General features: G+C 47.4%; 1 protein-coding gene across 4 annotated transcripts in view; it reads left to right on the forward strand.

The window, feature by feature from the left end:
* LOC115141696 (plakophilin-4) overlaps window positions 1-20,867 on the forward strand; it is a 144,640-nt gene that overhangs the window by 85,105 nt on the left and 38,668 nt on the right. For all 4 annotated transcript variants that reach the window (XM_065005005.1, XM_029681019.2, XM_065005040.1 and 1 more), the window contains 5 exons: window positions 2,962-2,996; window positions 5,924-6,049; window positions 6,475-6,677; window positions 7,121-7,670; window positions 17,615-17,809. In XM_065005005.1, coding sequence (XP_064861077.1) covers window positions 2,962-2,996; window positions 5,924-6,049; window positions 6,475-6,677; window positions 7,121-7,670; window positions 17,615-17,809 — 1,109 coding nt within the window. The remainder of the gene's footprint in view (window positions 1-2,961; window positions 2,997-5,923; window positions 6,050-6,474; window positions 6,678-7,120; window positions 7,671-17,614; window positions 17,810-20,867) is intronic.

Raw genomic sequence — 20,867 nt, forward strand, 5'->3', positions numbered from 1 at the left:
AATGCTTCCTGTACTGTACTGAGGAGGGCTGGGTAATGCTTCCTGTACTGTACTGAGGAGGGCTGGGTTGCGCTTCCAGCTCCCTGTGTGTCGTGAAGCAGCCTACAGGGCTAAGCCATCAGCATCATTAGTCTAGGCGAGAGAGAGTCGTTGGCGTCCCACTCTGGGATCAACACAGACCCAGCATCTCCTCCACATCCCTATTATAATGGAAGAGATTTTCCTCGTCCTAATGTCACAGCGTTTTTTCTCAATAGGCCATCCGGCCCATCAATAGAGGTGACGTCATGCTCAAGTGTTCTGATGAGGCTCATTCAATTTCATTACACCTCCAGGACAGCAGCAGTCCTTCATATCAGTCATCTGGGCTGGTACGACTTGATCAGCGAGACTTTCTGAGTGGGTTGAGACTGATGAGGAGACCTCCCACCCGGGGAATGGAAGCTCCAGATACAGATCTAGGATCAGCTTCCCTTCCTCCAACCCTAAGCGTAACCATTAGTGGGGAAATTATAAACTGACCCAAGATCATTGTCTAGGGGGCAATTTCACCCTACACTGGAATGGAATACGTAAACCCTTCCCCTTTGTAGCCTACCTCCAGAGTGATATGATTGTGAGCTTGATTATCCGTCGTTATCAAAAACGATAACGACGGCGGTGGGGCGGGACCGTGGCGCTGCTCTTCTTCCTGTTAGGGATGGGTTTGCTTGTAATGTTTGTGAGTATCAGTAGTTTACTGCCTGGGTCTCCCTCCGCCCACCCAAGTGGCTGTGACTGTGAGATGGGTCTGGGTATGATGGTAGCAGGAGTTTGGGTCCGCATCCCAAATGGGACCCTATTCCCTATATAGTGCGCTACTTTTGACCCTGTTCAAAAGTAGTGCTCTTTTAAAGGAAATAGAGTGGCATATGGGACCCAGCCTATGCCACTTCATCTGCCATGGCTCAATGGAGCATACCTATCCTCGCTTCCTCTTTTAATTGCCCGCGTCTCGTTGGCATGCCGATCGCCCTCCCCTTATTCTAGAAGCTCATTTAACATCCCCTCGAATGGTAAGATCCAGTGAGCGAACGGCAGCAGCAGGGTCATGGCAATAATGACCCGCTAAGATATTTCATTTGAATGCACAGGGGCGGGAACCCTGCTTTAAGGTCCAGCACTTAAACAATTATTCTCTTTGACTCATTAGAAATTACCACAATGTCCTTTTCGCTAAAGATAATTTTCTCATGTAATTGAACCTGTCTGGGTCCAGGTAGCTGTTAGATCAACCTTTTTTACAGTGTGTTTTAGTTGAGTTCTTCTGTGCTCTGAGGGGTCTTCCCTTAAAATCAGTTTGAAGTGGCTGAGGTTTGCAATAGGGGAGCCGCTCAGGGCCTGGTGTTATGGCCGCTCTCATTGACGAGAAGAATGAAACACATTTCCTCTCCCAGACAGAGAATTCATCCCAAATGGCACCCTATTCCCTACATAGTGCACTACTTTTGACCAGGCAAGTGAGGTCTGGGTCCAAGGTAGTGGTCAATATACATTTACATTTAAGTCATTTAGCAGACGCTCTTATCCAGAGCGACTTACAGGGGATAGGGTGCCATTTGGGATTCACAGCAGAGTTTGAGCTGCCTGCCTGCTCACCTTCCCACTGATCCAGGAACAGGCACGAATGACCCCGCCATCCATCACACTCCCCGCCTATAGATCCATTTGGCTCTGCTTTCCCAGCAGGCTCTGGTCAGAAGTAGTGCACTACACAGGGAATAGGGTACCATTTGAGACTCAAGCCTCTGTGTTTGTCTGAGGTCCATGATGTGTTTTTAAAATGGACCTTCTCTCCGGCCGCCAAGCTTTTATACCTCATTATTCCTGGGAGACAACAGCAGCTCTATCGCTGAGAAGTATGTGTACGCTCAACATGCAGTAAATCAGAGCGGTCAGATGTGTGTGTGTACGTGTGAGCGCGTGTCTGTTCTATCTGCATCCATCTGTATGTGCGTCCGTCCATGCCTGTGCGTCCAGGTGTGTGTGTGTACACGGGTCATGCTTGCCTGCTTCCTTCCATCTGTGTGTTTTATCCTCGGCGGCGTATTGCCATTTTGCCGCGAGATCAATATGTTTTCTATTTACTGTACTAGCGCTGCCCTACAGCCTCAGAGCCTCAGCCAGGATGAATTGCCAAACCTGACCTTTTCCGTTTATTCGCAAATTGTGTTTCTCAAGCACCGACGAGGATGAAAAATAACCGCCGCAAACATCAGGGAACCTCAGGGGAAAGGATGATCCTACTCGTACTCTGTCTGTCGTGGCAGGAAAGATCACAACTAGAGAGGCTAGAGAGGAAAGGGGGATGCCTAGCAATATCAACGTATTTATTCTACTGTAAATGAGAAGTCCTTGTTCATCTCTTACTGTAAATTGCAATTCCACTACTGATATGTAGCGAGCAGTGTTTCTGTCTGTCCCCCTAACTGTTCTGCCTAATGTGGTTTCTATTTCAGTTGTACAACTGAATGCATTCAACTGAAATGTGTCTTCCGCATTTAACCAAACCCTCTAAATCAGAGAAACAACCATTTTGAATTTCATTTCCATTTTTTGGTTGTACACTTCTTATGTGTATGGAGGAATATTCTGCATTGCCATAACAATTCTCTCTGTTTCTTTCTATATTTCGTCCGGTCCATTATTGCGTCTGCACTTAAGAGGGGCCATTCCATTTCATCTTTACAGTGAATGTTTGGGCAGGTCCCAAACGGCACCCTATCCTCTTACATAGTACACTACTTTTGACCAGAGTCCTATGGGCCCTATAGGGAATAGGGTGCCATTTGACACAAACATTTATCTAAAGCACAATTGAATAGGCCCTACATACTCAACGGGCGGACCGCCGACTAGATCCGGAACCAGAACGGGGTGAATCCTATCTAATTCCTCCTTCTCTCGGTTTTTGTCTTTCAGCTCGTCTGAGAAGTCTCTCCCCTGGAGATCTGCAGGTAAGGACTGCTCCTCTTTCCTTACCTACACCATTCCACTTTCCACCAAAAGTAGTGCACTTGTGAATCAGGTGCCGTTTGGGTTGCATCCCATGACACCAATCACCATATGTAGACACACGTATTATTTTAAAACACTGAAAAGCATACCATTATACCATGCCATAGATAATGTCTGTCGTACGGCTGCTGACTGAACTGATAACAGTCTCCTCTGGCACATTTCAAATTCGATACTTATCTCGCGTTAATCCCACCCTCTCAAACCTGAATACCTTCCCCCTTTCCCTCCTCTCCAACTCCCCGAGATGACCCCCCAAAAAAAGAAATAGATGTTTTTATTGTCACATACTTAACGGATCCCCAGACACTGTGCCGCTGCTGCTGGAATTGATGAAGTGCATTTTACTCGTGTGTTTCATGGCTTATTAGCTGTATAATGGAACTAAGTGAATCGGCGCGGTCGTCATTCATCTTTTATTGCGGATCTTGTCAGAGGGACCCTATGGGGTTACGATTGTACATATGCACTGGGAATGTTAATATAGCTTGTCCCGGTATGGTTTTGAATTTTTCACTCGCTCCAGTCGGTTTGTTGCTGAAAAGAATTACTAGCAGAGGGATACAATAACAACAAGCACATGGGTTTCAAATGGCACCCTATTCTCTAGAATAGAATGCATAAGGTTCTGGTCAAAAGTAGTGCCCTGTGTAGGGAAAGGGGTGCCATTTGGGGGCGCATGCTATTTGGATGAGTATTGATTTCCTTATTGTAGTTGATAAATCGTCGTTAGCCAACGGTAATGTGTTTTTCTAATCCAAATGTGAAGCAGAAATGATAGCTGACGTTTATTGATATTAAGTGAGCGACAGGCCGTGTGGATGAGGAGAGAGGACCGTTGTTTGCTCAGTGTTTTAATCAACTGTCTAGCCGTAATGGTGTGAGTTAATAACCAGGGTATTATTTTGTCTTCCTTAGATTGGAACTCCTCCACCCTGCATTATGTTAAGTTGGAGGCCTGCGCCCCAAATGGCGCCCTACTCCCAATATAGTGCGCCGCTTTTGGCTAGAGCCCTACGGGGGGCTCTCTGGGCCCGGGTCAAAAGTGGTGCACTATATAGGGAATTTGGTGGCGTTTGGGACGCAGACGCAAAGTGTTATGGGTGAGAGAGTGTGATTGCAGTGGAATGAGCTGCAGTGTGCTGCTGTAGAGGATAATGACTATGTCTGGCTGGGCTGCTTATTACCCTCCCGGGCTCACGTCCCATTCGCCAGTCGCCAGGCTGTCAATTAAAGTAGGAAGTGTTACTGTGGAGATAGGCTTTCGTTCACCTCGAGCACTGGGGCGGCACAGTCACAGGTTGTGTCCCGAATGTCACCCTACTTCCCTAATGTACTGTACTACTTTTATCCTTGAGCCCTTTGTGACGGATGCACACTTTAATCCCATGATTCAGGGGGAGGGGTCGGAGGGATGTAACACTCTTTACAGTCTCATTCTCAAACAGGTTCAGTAAAGATGCCCTGAGGGCAGAAATGACAAATAAAATGTCAGAAAGGTTCACTGTCTGAAAGGTTCCTCCTAATATGCTGAGTGGAGCGGGAAGGGGGGTGGGTGAAGCGTCGCACAGGACACAGACCTGTTGAATCAACGCTGTTTCCACGGCGTTTTAACCCACGTTGGACCCAACGTGGAATAGACCTTGACCCGCTGGGCTGTTTTTGTGGGGAATACAGCTGCTGTTATGGGCAGAAGCGACACCCCTATCAGATCATTTCCCGTTGTTGTTCTGTGAATTCTGCTTTTAGCCATTTCCTTTTTATCCACCTCTTTTATGACGTTTTCCGCCATGGAATTCAGTCACGCGGCGAGCGTGGCCTTTTGAAAAATGTAAGTGTCCGCCTCGCAGCGCACAGTGAAATAGCGGTAATTTCACATCCGCCATAATAATTGCAGCAGCAGAATTGACTGAGGTACCGTAGTTGCAGCCAATCCGTACCCCTAGAGGCGGCGGCGACGGCGAACGGAGACGGTGGACCCCTGGCAAAGAAACGGGTGGCTGAGACACAAGTGGGAGCACAAGCCGCCAGGCCGTCAAACTAGCGAGGCGTCGGTGTTAACAGGTCTGTGCAAACAGCCACAACAGAGGTCTCGTTCTCCGTGAAATCCAGCCTCCCTCCTCATCCATACATGTATGCCAGCCAACAAGGCCCCTCCCTCCAGATCAATGCCAACGCGTGCGTCCCAATGTCCCAGCTGTTGGAGCGGAGCTCATTCACACCTGTCGCGCTTAACTCGATGTTGATTGCGGAGCAACATTGGGCAGCAGCCTATGAGATTACTGGTGTAATTGTTCCTCCTCGTCGCCTCACTGGCTGCTCTCATGGTGTGTGTACCAAATCGCACCCCATTCCCTATATCTCCCTATGGGGGCCCTGGTGAAAAGTAGTGCACTGCATAGGGAATAGGGTGCCATTTGGGACGGAACCCGGGGAAACTTTATGGTTTGGAAACCGTTTTCGAGGGAGGATTTTCATCAGTGTCCTGGCACCGCAAAATAGGAGCACAACAAATGTCTTAGAATGATAACAAATAGGAACAATTCTGGAATTTACACGAGTGTGAAAGGAATGTGGTGGAATTGATGTTATTGCCCTGAAGTGAAATCTTTTAACTTCTATTTACCCTCTCTTGCAATTGGACTGCCTTCTGCTCCTCCATATGTATACCGCTATCTATATTCCATTTAGCAGACTTAAAAAAATAAATCCAAAGTGACTTAACATAGTGTGTACACTACATTTTCCTATTGGTACATATACCTCTGGGTGGCCCCCAGCGGGAATTGAAGCCACAATTCTTACGTTGCCATGCTCTGCCTGCTGGACCACACAGGCAGCACTGACTTCGTTCTCCCTTTCCCAGATGCCTCGACCTCGGGGGAGTCCAAGTCTCGGGTGACAGACAGCTCTCAGTCGCCCACCTACCGCCTCAGAACAGAGCAGGAGCAGGTGGTCCTCTACTCCCCAGAGCAGAACTCGCTCCATGAAAGTGAGGGTCTAATGCAGCTAATTACTAATGCAGCCTCGGGTTCCACTGTGGTGCTGCTCTCTCTCTCTCTCTCTCTCTCTCTCTCTCTCTCTCTCTCTCTTTCTTGCACTTTTTCCCTTCCCTTCCCTTCCCCTCCTCTCATTTTTCTTTTCCTGTCTCTTTTTCTCTCTCTCGTTCTGTCTCCCTCCTTCCCTCTCTCTATAGTTTGAATGAGTCAGTGGATGCTACAGTGTGGAAGGGTAGGCAGGTGAAAACAGTCACTGTGTGAGGTCATTAGCACTGTGTGGACTAGCTAAAGGTCATGTAGTGCTTTGAGGACACTCACACTCTCTCCACTCTCCCTCTCTCTCCCCTCCCTCACTATGTTTCTCTCTCTCTCCTTCTGTCCCTCTCGCCCTCCTTTCCTCTCTCCTTCTCTCTCTCAGGGTCTACAGGGAACTCCCGCAGCTCCACCCAGATGAACTCGTACTCAGACAGTGGCTACCAGGATGCCAGCAGCTACTACAGCAGCCAGAACCAGAATAATCTGGCCAAGGCCGAGCTGAGAATGCAGCACTCGTACCCAGGCACAGGCGGCACCTCCACCCTCCTGAGGACTGCCAGGGCTGAGGGCCAAGCTCAGGTCCAGGTACGGACACGGAGCAGAGGGCACACCGTCTGCGGCAGCCACGACCATGGAGTTGTTTAGAGGGCACACCGTCTGTGGCAGTCCCGGCCATAGAGTTGGATAGAGGGCCGCATGCTATCACAGAAGCGGAAATGGCGAAGATAGGCGATGAGCTCTCTAGTACATCTCTATGGTCGTGACTTAGACACTGACTGGTGTTGAGCACACAGATGCTACTGCCGGCTACACACAAGTCACAGGGAGATGGGGGGGAAGTTAGAGAAAAGAGAGATGAATAGAACCTAGAATACTCCCAAAAGACATATATATAGATGTATATATAGACATAGATATTTGTTGAATGTCTAATGGAGATCACCGTAAATAGATGTTAGGGCTCTAGTAAATGTGGTGTTAAAATGTGTGGGGGTTCCTCAGTAGTTTCTCCTTGTCCGTTCTGGCAGGCTCCGTTGTTAACCGCCACAGCGCCGGGTCGAGCCATGAGGAGGGTGAGCTCGGTGCCCTCCAGGACCCAGTCCCCGGCCTACGGCAGCAGTGTGTCCCCCTCTCGCGGCTCCCTGAGGGCCACCATGGGTAGCAACTACGGTTCTCCCATCATGACGGAGCCCAAGCCCCTGTCCAGTATCTTCTCCACCACCCTGCCCTCGGCGCAGCGCGCCGGCTCCCCTTTCAACGCCCAGAAGAGCTCCCCTGCAGCCCTGCGCCGCATGGGCAGCGCCAACTCCCGCTCGGGCAGCGCCAGCCGCGCCACCTCGCCCTACCTGGGGTCGGCATCGGGGCGCATGGGGTCTCCCTTAACGATGGTGGACGGCCCCCTCACCCAGCAGCCGGTGGGGTCGTTGGCGTCTCCGGTGCGCTCCAGCATGACGGCCCAGCCCCAGCACTATGGCTCCACCTTGCCTCGCTCGTTGATCCACCACGACGCAGACCCCTACGGAGCCCAGAGCTACGACGTCTACGAGAGGATGATCCCACGGCCTGACAACCTCACAGGTCCGTTCTTATGCCTTCCCCTTTGTACACAAATACCCAGAAGGCCATATAGATTTTATTTGATTTATTTCACCTTTATTTAACCAGGTAAGCTAGTTGAGAACAAGTTCTCATTTACAACTGCGACCTGGCCAAGATAAAGCATAGCAGTGTGAACAGACAACACAGAGTTACACGTGGAGTAAACAATTAACAAGTCAATAACACAGTAGAAAAAAATGAAAAAATGAGAGTCTATATACATTGTGTGCAAAAGGCATGAGGAGGTAGGCGAATAATTACAATTTTGCAGATTAACACTGGAGTGATAAATGATCAGATGGTCATGTACAGGTAAAGATACTGGTGTGCAAAAGAGCAGAAAAGTAAATAAATATAAACAGTATGGGGATGAGGTAGGTAAATTGGTTGGGCTATTTACCGATAGACTATGTACAGCTGCAGCGATCGGTTAGCTGCTCAGATAGCAGATGTTTGAAGTTGGTGAGGGAGATAAAAGTCTCCAACTTCAGCGATTTTTGCAATTTGTTCCAGTCACAGGCAGCAGAGAACTGGAACGAAAGGCGGCCAAATTAGGTGTTGGCTTTAGGGATGATCAGTGAGATACACCTGCTGGAGCGCGTGCTACGGGTGGGTGTTGCCATCATGACCAGTGAACTGAAATAAGGCGGAGCTTTACCTAGCATGGACTTGTAGATGACCTGGAGCCAGTGGGTCTGGCGACGAATATGTAGCGAGGGCCAGCCGACTAGAGCATACAGGTCGCAGTGGTGGGTGGTATAAGGTGCTTTAGTGACAAAACGGATGGCACTGTGATAAACTGCATCCAGTTTGCTGAGTAGATTGGGTGTGCTCACTCTCTCGAAGTGTCTACTCTCCCTACAGATAATACATGCATGCCTCCACAGAGCAGGAGATAATGGATGCGTCCCAAATTGTACCCTATTGTCTCTATAGTGCACTACTTTTGAAACAGGGCGCTGGTCAAAAGTAGTGCACTATATGCACTGAGTGAACAAAACATTAGGAATACCTGCTCTTTCCATGACATAGACTGACGAGGTGAATCCAGGTGAAAGCTATGATGCCTTAGCGATGTCACTTGTTAAATCCACTTCAATCAGTGTAGATGAAGGGGAGGAGAGAGGATAAAGAAGGATTTTTACACCTTGAGACAACTGAGACATGGATTGTGTATGTGTGCCATTCTGAGTGTGAATGGGCCAGCCAAAATATTTAAGTGCCTTTGAACGGGGTATGGTAGCAGGTGCCAGGCACACCGGTTTGTGTCAAGATCTGCAACGCTGCTGGGTTTTTCACACTCAACAGCTTTTCGTGTGTATCAAGCACAGGAGGTTGGTGGCACCTGAATTGGGGAGGACGGGTCTCGTGGTAATGGCTGGAGCAGAATGGGTGGAATGGTATCAACAACATCAAACACATGGTTTCCATGTGTTTGATGCCATTCCATTCGCTCCGTTCCAGCCATTATTATGAGCCGTCCTCCCCTCAGCAGCCTCCACTGGTGTCAAGAATGGTCCACCACCCAAAGGACATCCAGCCAACTTGTCACAACTGTGGGAGCCATTGGAGTCAACACGCTTTTGACACCTTGCAGAGTCCGTGCCCCGGCGAATTGAGGCTGTTCTGACGATACGTACGTTTAACGTCCTCTCCACTCCAGTCTGTGGCGCTACTGTCAATGCTTTTCCATTGGCATGCTGCAACACACAGTGAGACACTGCACACAGCCCAGAGAGCCATTGTCTCCGTCCCAAATAGCACCCTAATCCTTACATAGTGCACTACTTTTGACCAGATCACTATGGACCCTGGTCAACCACTGGTCCAAAGTGGCGCACTATATAGGGGGATAAGGTACCATTCGGGACGCGGGCCATGTCAGTCTGTGGCATGGGCCAAGGCCCCTTTCTCTCTCATGTAGACTCGCGTCATAAACCACAGGCCACTGTTTGAAGGGGAACGCCAGAGGGTTTGGCACAGTTAGATATACTGCCATTGCACTAGAAGGAATGCAAATAGTCTTCCACCCATTGCGGAAAAACTCCTAGAGCTAGAGGTACTAGAGAATAGACTGGCGTTTCTAGGAATAACGTCTTGACATACCAAAGACAAAGCTGCTGTTTCGGCTTTGTTGTTTTGTGTACGTTATCCGATTTGATCCCAATTGCATAAATAAGATACGTGCGTTCAAGTCAAGTTAGATTTAGTTTCTCCTGTCAGGTTCATTTAAAATGAAGAAGGGTGCCAGCATACCCTCCCCCTGAGATGAATCAGTGTGTTCTGGTTGACAGCTCCACTAAGTAATTCATATGTTGTGTGTTGATTGATAGATCTGTTGTAATTTCTCTTTGCGGTTGTCAGCCATAGGAGTGTGACTTGACATTTCAAACCCCCGTAAATACTAGCTGCTTGACAGGGAGTCTGTAGAAAGAATGCTAGAAGAATTCTAGAATGATTGTCCTCTGTTGCTGCCGAGGCTTTACTTCTTCCACTGCATCAGAAATGAGCTGGAGACGCGAGGGTTGTGTAGTGCATGTTATCAGACATTTTCTTTCGAGTTTTTGTTCCTCTTTGGAAGAAATGATCCCTGTGGTGCAAAACAGTTTAAATGAAATTATGTTCTATAATTTTCTCACACTAGGGGATTCTCTTCCTGGTACAAAGCAGTATGGGAAACCAGGCTCAGCAACTTCAGAAAGTGTCATAAGAGGTGGTATACGGCCCAAATGGCACCCTATTCCCTACATAGTCCCATTACTTCTGACCAGAGCCCTATGGGCCCTGATTGAAAGTAGTGCACTATGTAGGGAATAGGGTGCCATTAAGGATGCAACCATGTTTTCCACTCCAGAATCATTTCTAATATTTTGAGGCGTTCTTGTATGAAACATAGTTGTTTAATGCAGGGTTCTCCAAGCCTGTGTCTAGAAAAATACCATTCTGTACATTTTTACTTCAACCCTAATTAGCACATGAACTGAACCAGGTTAGTTACAACTGGGTTGGAACGAAAACCTACAGGAGGACAGCGCCCCAGGAACAGGGTTGGACACCCCTGGATTAGAGTGTTCCACTCAAAGCTAGAAACCAAGCATGCATTCGTGCTCTGGGCTGTTGGAAGAGAGTGGAACCGGATTCTCTGCTATTGTGGGCCGTTTATCACTACAGTAAGAGTTTGTACTCTTCGTTTGTCCTCTTCCTTTTAGCCTGAGTACTCCTCGTTTTGCTGCTTTAGGTATCTACTGGAGATAAGCATGTAGGTAGATTATGAAAATGGCACAGGGATTATAAAAGAAGGGGTTACAAATGATTCCTGTTTTCATAATGGGCGGCTTTGCAGATGAATATAGAATGCATGCAGCCAATTTCTGGTACAAGGCCTATCTCATTTTACTGAGTGCCTGCCGTCATTTATATACGGTCTATGGTGCCCGTCTTTAAACGAATATTCATATGACTTTGTGTTACTTTGTCTTATTTCAACTGTCCCACGAGTGAAAAAAAATTAAAAACAGTTACATATCCCGATTTAAAAATATATATATTTTGGACGATATACAGTATATATTTGGACATTTATACTTGACTCCGAGTATAAACGTGTTTTTTTTCCCGTACCTGTGCCAATGCTCTGGTATTTTTCATCCTATAGCTTGTTCATCTCCTGCTCTCATCCCTCTTGTCCCTCGCAAATAATAAAATCACAGCATCCAACTGCAAAACATATATAATTGTGAGAATCGCAATACATCTCGTGAGGTCCCTGACAATGCATAGCCTTTAGTCCCAGATTGCAGCAATATTTCTCCATGTTTTTATCATGAAAAGGTTGCGATGTGTGTGTTGTTGTTTTTTTACCAACTTTTCCTGCCGCCATTGGATATCGACAGACCTCCTGGTCGATGATGACCTTCAAGGTGAATTCTAACTTCATCATGTTGCCCTCCACTCATTATGTGCTTGGGTCCGGGGTGAAGTTTCCCCTCGGTACAGATCTAGGAACCAGCTTCCTGTCATGACCTTAACCATTAGTGGGAAAAATGACTCAACTGACTCAAGATCAGCGTCTAGGGGCAACTTCTCCCTAGATTAGTGTCTGAGCATGGCATGTATGTTTTTTTTCTGTGGGGACGAAGCGTGTCACCTTTCTGTTCGTAGCATGATCGTCATTTTCAATCTATTTCCTTTTACAAGCATTAAAACCCCCATTCACATAGGGCAGTGGAGAAATGCCTTCAAATGTAGAGTTATCTTTTCCCGGACCAAGTAAGTCTGTGCTTTTCCCATTACTTTCCTATTACTTTCCCATGACTTTCCTATTACTTTCCCATTACTTTCCCATTACTTTCCCATTACTTTCTTGAACTTTTGTAAATCAGGGCCCAAGAATAATAATCTCCACGAGGCCATTATATCACTGTATTGCCCAGTGTGTGTGTGTGTGTGTCCCTCTCTCTCTCTCTCTCTCTCTCTCACTCACTCACTCTCGTGCTGATGGCCATAATCCACATACGGTGACTGATGATCTCTCTCTCCCAGACACAAATGGCTTTTTAAACCTCTTTCTCCAAGGTGCAAAGTCTGCAAACAGATTGGTCTCTTTGGCCAGTCAAGCCCAATAGCTTCTGCTTTTAAAAATCCACCTTTCCAGAAATAAGTCCCTCACCATTGCCGCTTGTTATAGAGCCCCCCCCCCCCCCCAGCTGTGCCCTGGACACCATATGTGAATGAATTGCCCCCCATCTATCTTCAGAGTTCGTACTGTTAGGTGACCTAAACTGGGATATGCTTAACACCCCGGCCGTCCTACAATCTAAGCTAGATGCCCTCAATCTCATACAAATTATCAAGGAACCTACCAGGTTCAACCCTAAATCTGTAATCATGAGCACCCTCATAGATATCATCCTGACCAACTTTCCCTCTAAATACACCTCTGCTGTCTTCCACCAGGATCTCAGCGATCACTGCCTTATTGCCTGCATCCGCTATGGGTCCGCCAGTCAAACGGCCACCCCTCATCACTGTCAAACGCTCCCTAAAACACTTCAGCAAGCAGGCCTTTCTAATCGACCTGGCCCGGGTATCCTGGAAGGATATTGACCTCATCCCATCAGTAGAGGATGCCTGGTTGCTCTTTAAAAGTGCTTTCCTCACCATCTTAAATAAGCATGCCCCTTTCAAAAAATGTAGAACTAGGAACAGATATAGCCCTTGGTTCACCCCAGACTTGACTGCCCTTGACCAGTACAAAAACATCCTGTGGTGTACTGCATTAGCATCAAATAGCCCCAGCGATATGCAACTTTTCATGGAAGTCAAGAACCAATATACACAGTCAGTTAGGAAAGCTAAGGCTAGCTTGTTCAAACAGAAATTTGCATCCTGTAGCACTAATTCCAAAAAGTTTTGGGACACTGTAAAGTCCATGGAGAATAAGAGCACCCCCTCCCAGCTGCCCACTGCAGTGAGGCTAGGAAACACTGTCATCACCGATATCCGATTATCGAAAAATTTCAATAAGCATTTTTCTACGGCTGGCCATGCTTTCCACCTTGCTACCCTTACCCCGGCCATCAGCTCTGCACCCCCCGCAGCAACTGGCCCAAACCCCCACCGCTTCTCCTTCACCCAAATCCAGACAGCTGATGTTCTGAAAGAGCTGCAAAATCTGGATCACTACAAATCAGGTGGGCTAGACAATCTGGACTCTCTCTATCAAAAATTATCCGCCAAAATTGTTGCAAACCTTATTACTAGCTTGTTCAACCTCTCTTTCTTATCGTCTGAGATCCCCAAAGATTGGAAAGCTGCCGCGGTCATCCCCCTCTTCAAAGGGGGAGACATTCTAGACCCAAACTGTTATAAACCTATATCCATTCTGCCTTGCCTTTCTAAAATCTTCGAAAGCCAAGTTAACAAACAGATCACCGACCACTTCGAATCCCACCGTACCTTCTCCACTATGAAATCTGGTTTCCGAGCTGGTCATGGGTGCACCTCAGCCACGCTCAAGGTCCTAAACGATATCATAACCACCATTGATAAAAGACAGTACTGTGCAGCCGTCTTCATCGACCTGGCCAAGGCTTTTGACTCTGTCAATCACCGCATTCTTATCGGCAGACTCAATAGCCTTGATTTCTCAAATGACTGCCTCTCCTGGTTCACCAACTACTTCTCTGATAGAGTTTAGTGTGTCAAATCAGAGGGCCTGTTGTCCAGACCTCTGGAAGTCTCTATGGGAGTGCCACAGGGTTCAATTCTCGGGCCAGACTTTTCTCTGTATATATCAATGATGTCGCTCTTGCTGCTGGTGACTCTCTGATCCACCTCTATGCAAACGACTCCATTCTGTATACATCTGGCCCTTCTCTGGACACTGTGTTAGCAAACCTCCATACATGCCATACAATGCATGTAAAACTAAATGCATGCTCTAAATGCATGCTGCCCGCACCTGCCCTACTCTGGACGGTTCTGACTTATGTGGACAACTACAAATACCTAGGTGTCTGGTAAGACTGTAACTCTCCTTCCAGGCTCACATTAAGCATCTCTAATCCAAAATTAAATATGTGCAGCATAGCACAGTTGCTCTCCTATGGTCATCTGGGCCAGAACTGCCTGTGTGACCTGTGGATTATGTCTGCAGTAGCAGTGAAAGGGATGTGGATGTTCACACGCCCTCGCTCATTTGCATTCAGTCGACAAATGCCACCGGTCAGTTGAAACCTGAGTCCGACCTGCAGTCTGCAGGCTGCAGCCCTCTCTCTGTCTCTGGCCAGAGCCAGACCACGATCCGCCCCCTCCCTGGTCTCCCCTCCTCTTCCCCCACCTGCTGCAGCGTTGGCAGGAAGTCATTTCTCCTCTCTCCTGATGAAAATTGGAAGATGAAGACAAATCGTCTCTTGGCCATTATGCCCGATGTCCATTTCAGAGCACTGGAGGAGAGCAAAGGGAAATGGCGATCCACAGCCTCTACGCAGGTGGGGTGCTCAGCCCACGCCCAACGTAAACACTTTGGTTTACGGACACACTGGTGTAGAGTTAAAGCTTCCAGCTTTTCATACTTGTGTAATCTTCTTCTTGGGAGCGGAACAGATTGTTTTCATGGATTTTGCTTTTCTTACTCCCTTGTTGGGAAAAGGTTTTGAGAATTATTTTGGACCAGGAATGTAAGTCAGCTGCATCCATTTAAATGTTTGTTTCTGCGGAGTCGGTGTGCCAAACCACCACCTCCCTACAGTACGTCTGGCCTCTGCCAAGTGCTGTTAGGGCCACAGGAGGAGGTTAAGGCAGCATTAAACAAGTATAACACGCCATGAATGTTCATCACAGACAGTCATATATTATTTTCAGAGACAATTTGAGGCTGCTTCCGAACCTGAATGCTACATTTCACCAGGGAAGCAGAATACAGGCACAGGGATTAGCGTGCTAAGGTTTATAATGGTGCTGTTAAGAGAGCGAGAAAGAGAGAGAGAGAGAGAGAGAGAGAGAGATGAAGGGAGGGAGAGGGAGAGAGAGAGCCTGCAGAGCAGAGCGGGATGGATATGCATGGATGCTCTTGTCTCTGGGAGACTTCTTCCTCTCCTCCCTCTCTCCTCTCCAGCTACAGTTCTACTGAAAGCCTTCCTTATGTTTGATGGGTTTAGCTGATTATTGGGCTGTGGCAGGCTGTGATGTGGTGTCCTACACCGACTCATTGATATTCCCCCCTCTCTCGTTGGCAACATTTAAACAAGAGAAGCTGAAGCGATTTACTTCCAGACGGAAAGAACACCGAAGCGTCCGAAGCGCTGCAGATTGATTGACTGAGCCACTGCCGGGCGTGTCGCCACATCAGCACACATTAACCTCGCCAATGACAAGTCCCACCTTGGGCTGGAAATGTCCTGTAATTTCACCCAAATTCACAGGTTTTCCAGGAAATCCCAGTTAGAAGTTTCCCGGAACCAGGAGGGAAACCAGGGAATTTTGAGAAAGTTTGTGGAGTTGTGTAGCCTGAGTCCTTTCCCTTCCCGTCCTCTCTGAAGCAATGCAATAGATGTCACTACCTCTTACCGTTTTAGAGGATGGCATTAGCTATGCTTTCCGTGTCGCCCAGTAAACTGTTTGAATAGGGTTTAGTCTCCACTGGCTTGTCGTTTAGCTGTTCATTAGTTAGTGTGCGAAGCTGGAGGTTATCAGGGGTCTCGCTGTTGCAATACCCCCCCCCCCCCTCTGTCCACAGCTGAAGGCACACTGCGGATGCCCCAGAGGTCATGTTTATTTGGTCCTGTTTCTAAGGCGGAGGAGAACAGTGTGCTGCTACTGAGTATATATCTAGCTGCCTCACTGGGCTTCAACTCTCCTGGAGAAAGACGTATATATTTCATATTTATTTATTCCTTTTCGCTGTCTTGAACTCCGATAAGAATCCCTAATTCATTTCGTTAATGCATGACAGCGTCAGTGTTGAGCAGCTTTGGAGCCTCAGCTCGCCGGGCAGTGTTGGACCGGCGCCCGCTCTATTGAAGCGAGGGACGTGGGCAGTGACTGTTCAGTGAGTCGGCCACTGCGGTCTCTCTCGCACTGGGGCTGGGGGAGTCGAGTTGAGGGGAGTGAAGACCCCTTGGTGCGACTTTACGTCACATGAGCCATGTGTGTTGGGATTCATTTGCCTGAAGCTGAGGAGATCGGAGAGTATCGTGGCGTTAGCATCATGGCCCTGGAGCTTCGGATTTATATGTGTGGATGCAGAGCAGCATATGCTTCATAATGGCTGTCGGCTTGGGATGCGTCCCAAATGGTACCCTATTCCCTGTATAGTCCACTACTTTTATCGATTTCCAGTCAAAAGCAGAGAATAGGGTGCCATTTGGGATGCTGAAATTGCTCCACATTTGGACCGACCGGCCCTCGTGTCAGTCAGCTAGTCAGCCATGCTGCGTTGCGACTCCCCCAAATACTATCGTCATAGTAATTAATCTGGTGTGAATTTGTAATTTGACTGACCTCAGTGGGGTTTCCCCCTGGTAGATGAGTTTATGGGGAAGAGAACCCCCCTCTCCATTTGCAGAAACACGCTTGGCCACATCCTGACATTTTTATGGCTCAGCCTTGTTCTACTAGCCTATATATCTTCTCTCTCACTACAAAGCCTGAGAATGGGGAAGGCAACTTCTATCCTGTCAAGGCACGGGGCGGCATTCTAAATGGAACACTAATCCCTTCCTACATAGGGAATAGGGTGCCATTTGGTACTCTTCCCATTTGTGGCCTCTCATACTGAAAAATTATGCTGGGCGGTTTCAACTAGTGATTGAGGCTTTGGGTTCTATTTCACTCTTTTTCCCCTCCTAGGCCAGATAGGTGCTATGAGAAGTATGGCTAAGAGTACATTTTCCCAGCTAAGTTGCTAGAGAGAAGAGAGTGTGTTAACTAATAAGATGAATCATTGAGAGAGGGTGGAGATGAGAGCTGGGGCGGTGTGGCATGAAAAACTGAAAAAGCTACTGCCTTTAGCATTACACAGAATTGGAAATGAGCGATGAATTCCTTTCAATTAAGACTTTAGCGGCTTAAATGTCAAACTCCAACGCGGGTAACGCAGAGTTTTTCCTCTGAGCTCTCGCTAGCAATTCCAGAGTGCCTGAATCATCGCAGTTGATCCCTATCTGTGGTGTGTGCTGCTGTGTAGTGGCTCCAGTGCTGTCACTGTGTGATGATAATGGTGATTAGGGGTGACACACTGGGAGATGCACGAGGCCGGTGGCAGTCTCTAACCCGGAACCTGTACTACTGTCTTGGGCACTCTCCCCTCTATAGTGCCCTACTTTTGACCAAGGCCCAAAAACTATTGCACTATATCAGGAATAAGTTGTCATTTGGGATGCAGACTTACGCTCCCTCGCCTCCCTCCCCTATCCCTCTAGGCATGCGGAGCTCGTACGCCAGTCAGCACAGCCAGCTGGGCCAGGACCTGAGGTCAGCCATGTCCCCTGACCGACACATCACGCCCATTTACGAGGACAGAACCTTCCATGGGCCCCTGTACCGCAGCCCCAGCCACCAGGGCCCCGTGGACCTCAACCATGCCTCGCAGAGCGCCATCTACAGGGGGCCCTCAGGTACAGTAACCACATGACCAGGCCTGTAAAATGCCTGTAACTTTCACAAAATTCACAGGTTTTCCAGTAATCCTGGTTGGGGATTCCCGGATTTCCTGTTTATTCCTTCCTAATTCCAAGAATCTTTCAACTGGAATTTCTGGAAAAACCTGGGAGTTTTGGGAGAGTTCCTGGAATTTTGCAACCCTATTGTCGTCTCTGTGTGCACTGATGAGAACACTAATGTAAACAATATGGTATCAAGGCATTAATAAGCAGATTTGATCAGCAGTGAGGACAGACAGGCAGCATTAGTGAGAAACAGATGTTGAGGAGAGAGCAGTATCCTTCATTTAAAATGACTCTGTCATGGTTTATATATGTTAGATCCCCACTCTAGCCCAGATGATCTCTCTCTCTGTCTCTCTCTCTCTCTCTCTGTCTCTCTGTCTCTCTCTCTCTCTGTCTGTCTCTCTGTCTCTCTCTCTGTCTCTCTCTCTCTCTCTCTCTCTCTCTGTCTCTCTCTCTCTCTCTCTGTCTCTCTGTCTCTCTCTCTGCCTCTCTCTGTCTCTCTCTCTGTCTCTCTCTCTGTCTCTCTCTGTCTCTCTCTGTCTCTCTCTCTCTCTCACTTTCACTCACTCACTCACTCTCTTTCACACTCTCTCACTCACTCAATCTCACTCGGGAACACTTTGTGCCCAAGCCAGACAGCCATCCAGCCCTCCAGCCCAGCCAGTCTGCATGCTAGCCTGTCTCTCCATCCTTCCCTTCCTCCCTCCTCTGTCAAAGATGGGGCTGAGACAGGAGAGGAGACAGGCATGGGCTGATACTAAAGCCACAAAAGAGTCAATTACCTGTGTGTCACACTCATAATGAGAAGAGGGATGAGGGGCCAGGGGACAGTAGGATGTCCACACACAGGCTGCATCCTAAACGGCACCCAATTACATATTAAGTGCACTACTTTTGTTTGACCAGGGCCTAAAAGTAGGACATGCCCAGCCCGTGCCCCAAATGGCACCCTATTTAGTGCACTACTTTTGATCAGGGCCCATGGAGAATCGTGTGCCATTTGGGACTCAGACATTGCAGCCACTGCCAGCGGTTTGTGTTTGGGAAGTTAGCATTCTCTCCTCACCCCCCTCATCGTCCCTCGTCCTCCAGCACTCACCTAATTCAGCATCCTCTATTCAGCAGACCTGAGATCCTCCCTGACCCAGAAGTCCAGTAATAAATTATATTGATGCTCAGAAGAAGCCTCTCAGATAACGATAAGGGCCCATAATGTGCTTGCGCCCAGCTATATTGAGAGGAATAGAAAAAAGGAGGTTTGGGCCTCATTAGAAGAGAAAAAAAAACGAATTTCATCCCCAAGCACTCTTTGTTACGGTGTGAAATTACATTTGAATGGCCTTTTTCTACGGCAACATTCTTTATCTGCAGTATTTCTGGTGTATTTCTCGTGAGAACCAGGGTTATTTATGCTAAATGGCTATATTGATTCCTGGCGCAGAAAAAGAACATTGCCAAACTCAGGTACGGCTAGAATGCAAATGCTGATCAATGCTGATTTTGTAGCATTTTAGAGATGGAGTGTTTTTTTTTTTTCCCTTATAAGATTTTTTTAGTAGACTTTAAAAGTGGTGGCTTGTAGCCATTATTTGTTTACTTAAGTAACTATGAGAATTGATCTGTAGTTACATAAAGTATAACTTTGTTGATTAAGGGACACTTTTCTACATATACATTTTAGTCATTTAGCAGATGCCCTTTTCCAGAGCAACTCAAAGGTACCACATTCATCCTAAAGGGATACTGCAAGGTAATTCTACATACCCAGAGTCAAATGAACCTATAGATACCATGTCTACAGGTATTGCATACAGAGACTCGCGGTATCCCTTTCAGATAGCAAGGTGAGGCAACCACATGTCACCGACATAGTAAGTCAACAAATCCTCAATAAAACAGCCGTCAGTAAAGTCTGTGCTGGTAAGAAAAGACAAATGTGAGTTTTAGTGATATTTCCGGATATTTGCCGTGGGCGTTTTTTTCTGCGGTGTGCTAGTTGAGTCACCCCCATAACCTACAGTGCATTCTGAAAGTATTCAGACCCCTCGACTGTTTCCACATTTTGTTACGTTACAGCCTTATTCTAAAATGGATTCAAAAATATATATAATTCTCAGCAATACCCCATCATGACAAAGTGAAAGTTTGTTGCAAAAACTAGAAATATCTTATTTACTTAAGTATTCAGACCCTTTGCTATGAAATTCGAAATTGAGCTCAGGTGCATTCTGTTTCCATTGATCATCCTTGAGATGTTTCTACAACTTGATTGGAGTCCACCTGTGGTGAATTCAATTGATTGGACATGATTTGAAAAGGCATATGTCATATTCCATTTTTTTTGTTTTTAATACATTTTCAAATATTTTTGCTTTGTCATTATGGGGTATTGTGTGTAGATTGATGAGGGGAAAAAATGTTTTAATCCATTTTAGAATAAGGCTGTAACGTAACAAAATGTGGAAAAAGTGAAGGGGTCTGAATACTTTCCGAATGCACCGTATGCACAGCCCGAAGGCAGCAAGTCTGGACTGGCCTATGAACTGCCAAGCAGAGCGGGGCATTGATGTGGGAAAAAATGATTTTTGGAGGGCCGCTTCAATTTGACGTCCTGTTTCTGGTGGGAGGGACTGTGTGTGTGTGTACTGTGAGTGTCGTATGTGTGCCTTGTGTGTGTTTGTTTGCAGCGTATGCAGACCCAGTCCCTGCAGGATGTTAGGATAGAAATGTGACCGGAGGAGAGGAGAGCAGCAGTCAAGCTGTCACGCAGTCACGTGGGCTATGTGTGCTGCTCGGAGCAGGAAGGCGGTCAAGGGCCAGGCTGTGTGTGTGTGTGTGTGTGTGTTTGTGAGTGTGTGTGTGTGCGTGTGTGTGATATTGTGAGAGAAACTAGGTCACAATATCACAAAGCGAGGAGGGAGAGAGGGTCACAATATCACAACGCGAGGAGGGAGAGAGGGGGGCAGAAAAATAGACATTGTTGTATGGACAGTGACACAGTCAAGAC

This window comes from Oncorhynchus nerka, linkage group LG1, assembly GCF_034236695.1.
Source record: "Oncorhynchus nerka isolate Pitt River linkage group LG1, Oner_Uvic_2.0, whole genome shotgun sequence".
NCBI classification, from domain to species: domain Eukaryota; kingdom Metazoa; phylum Chordata; class Actinopteri; order Salmoniformes; family Salmonidae; genus Oncorhynchus; species Oncorhynchus nerka.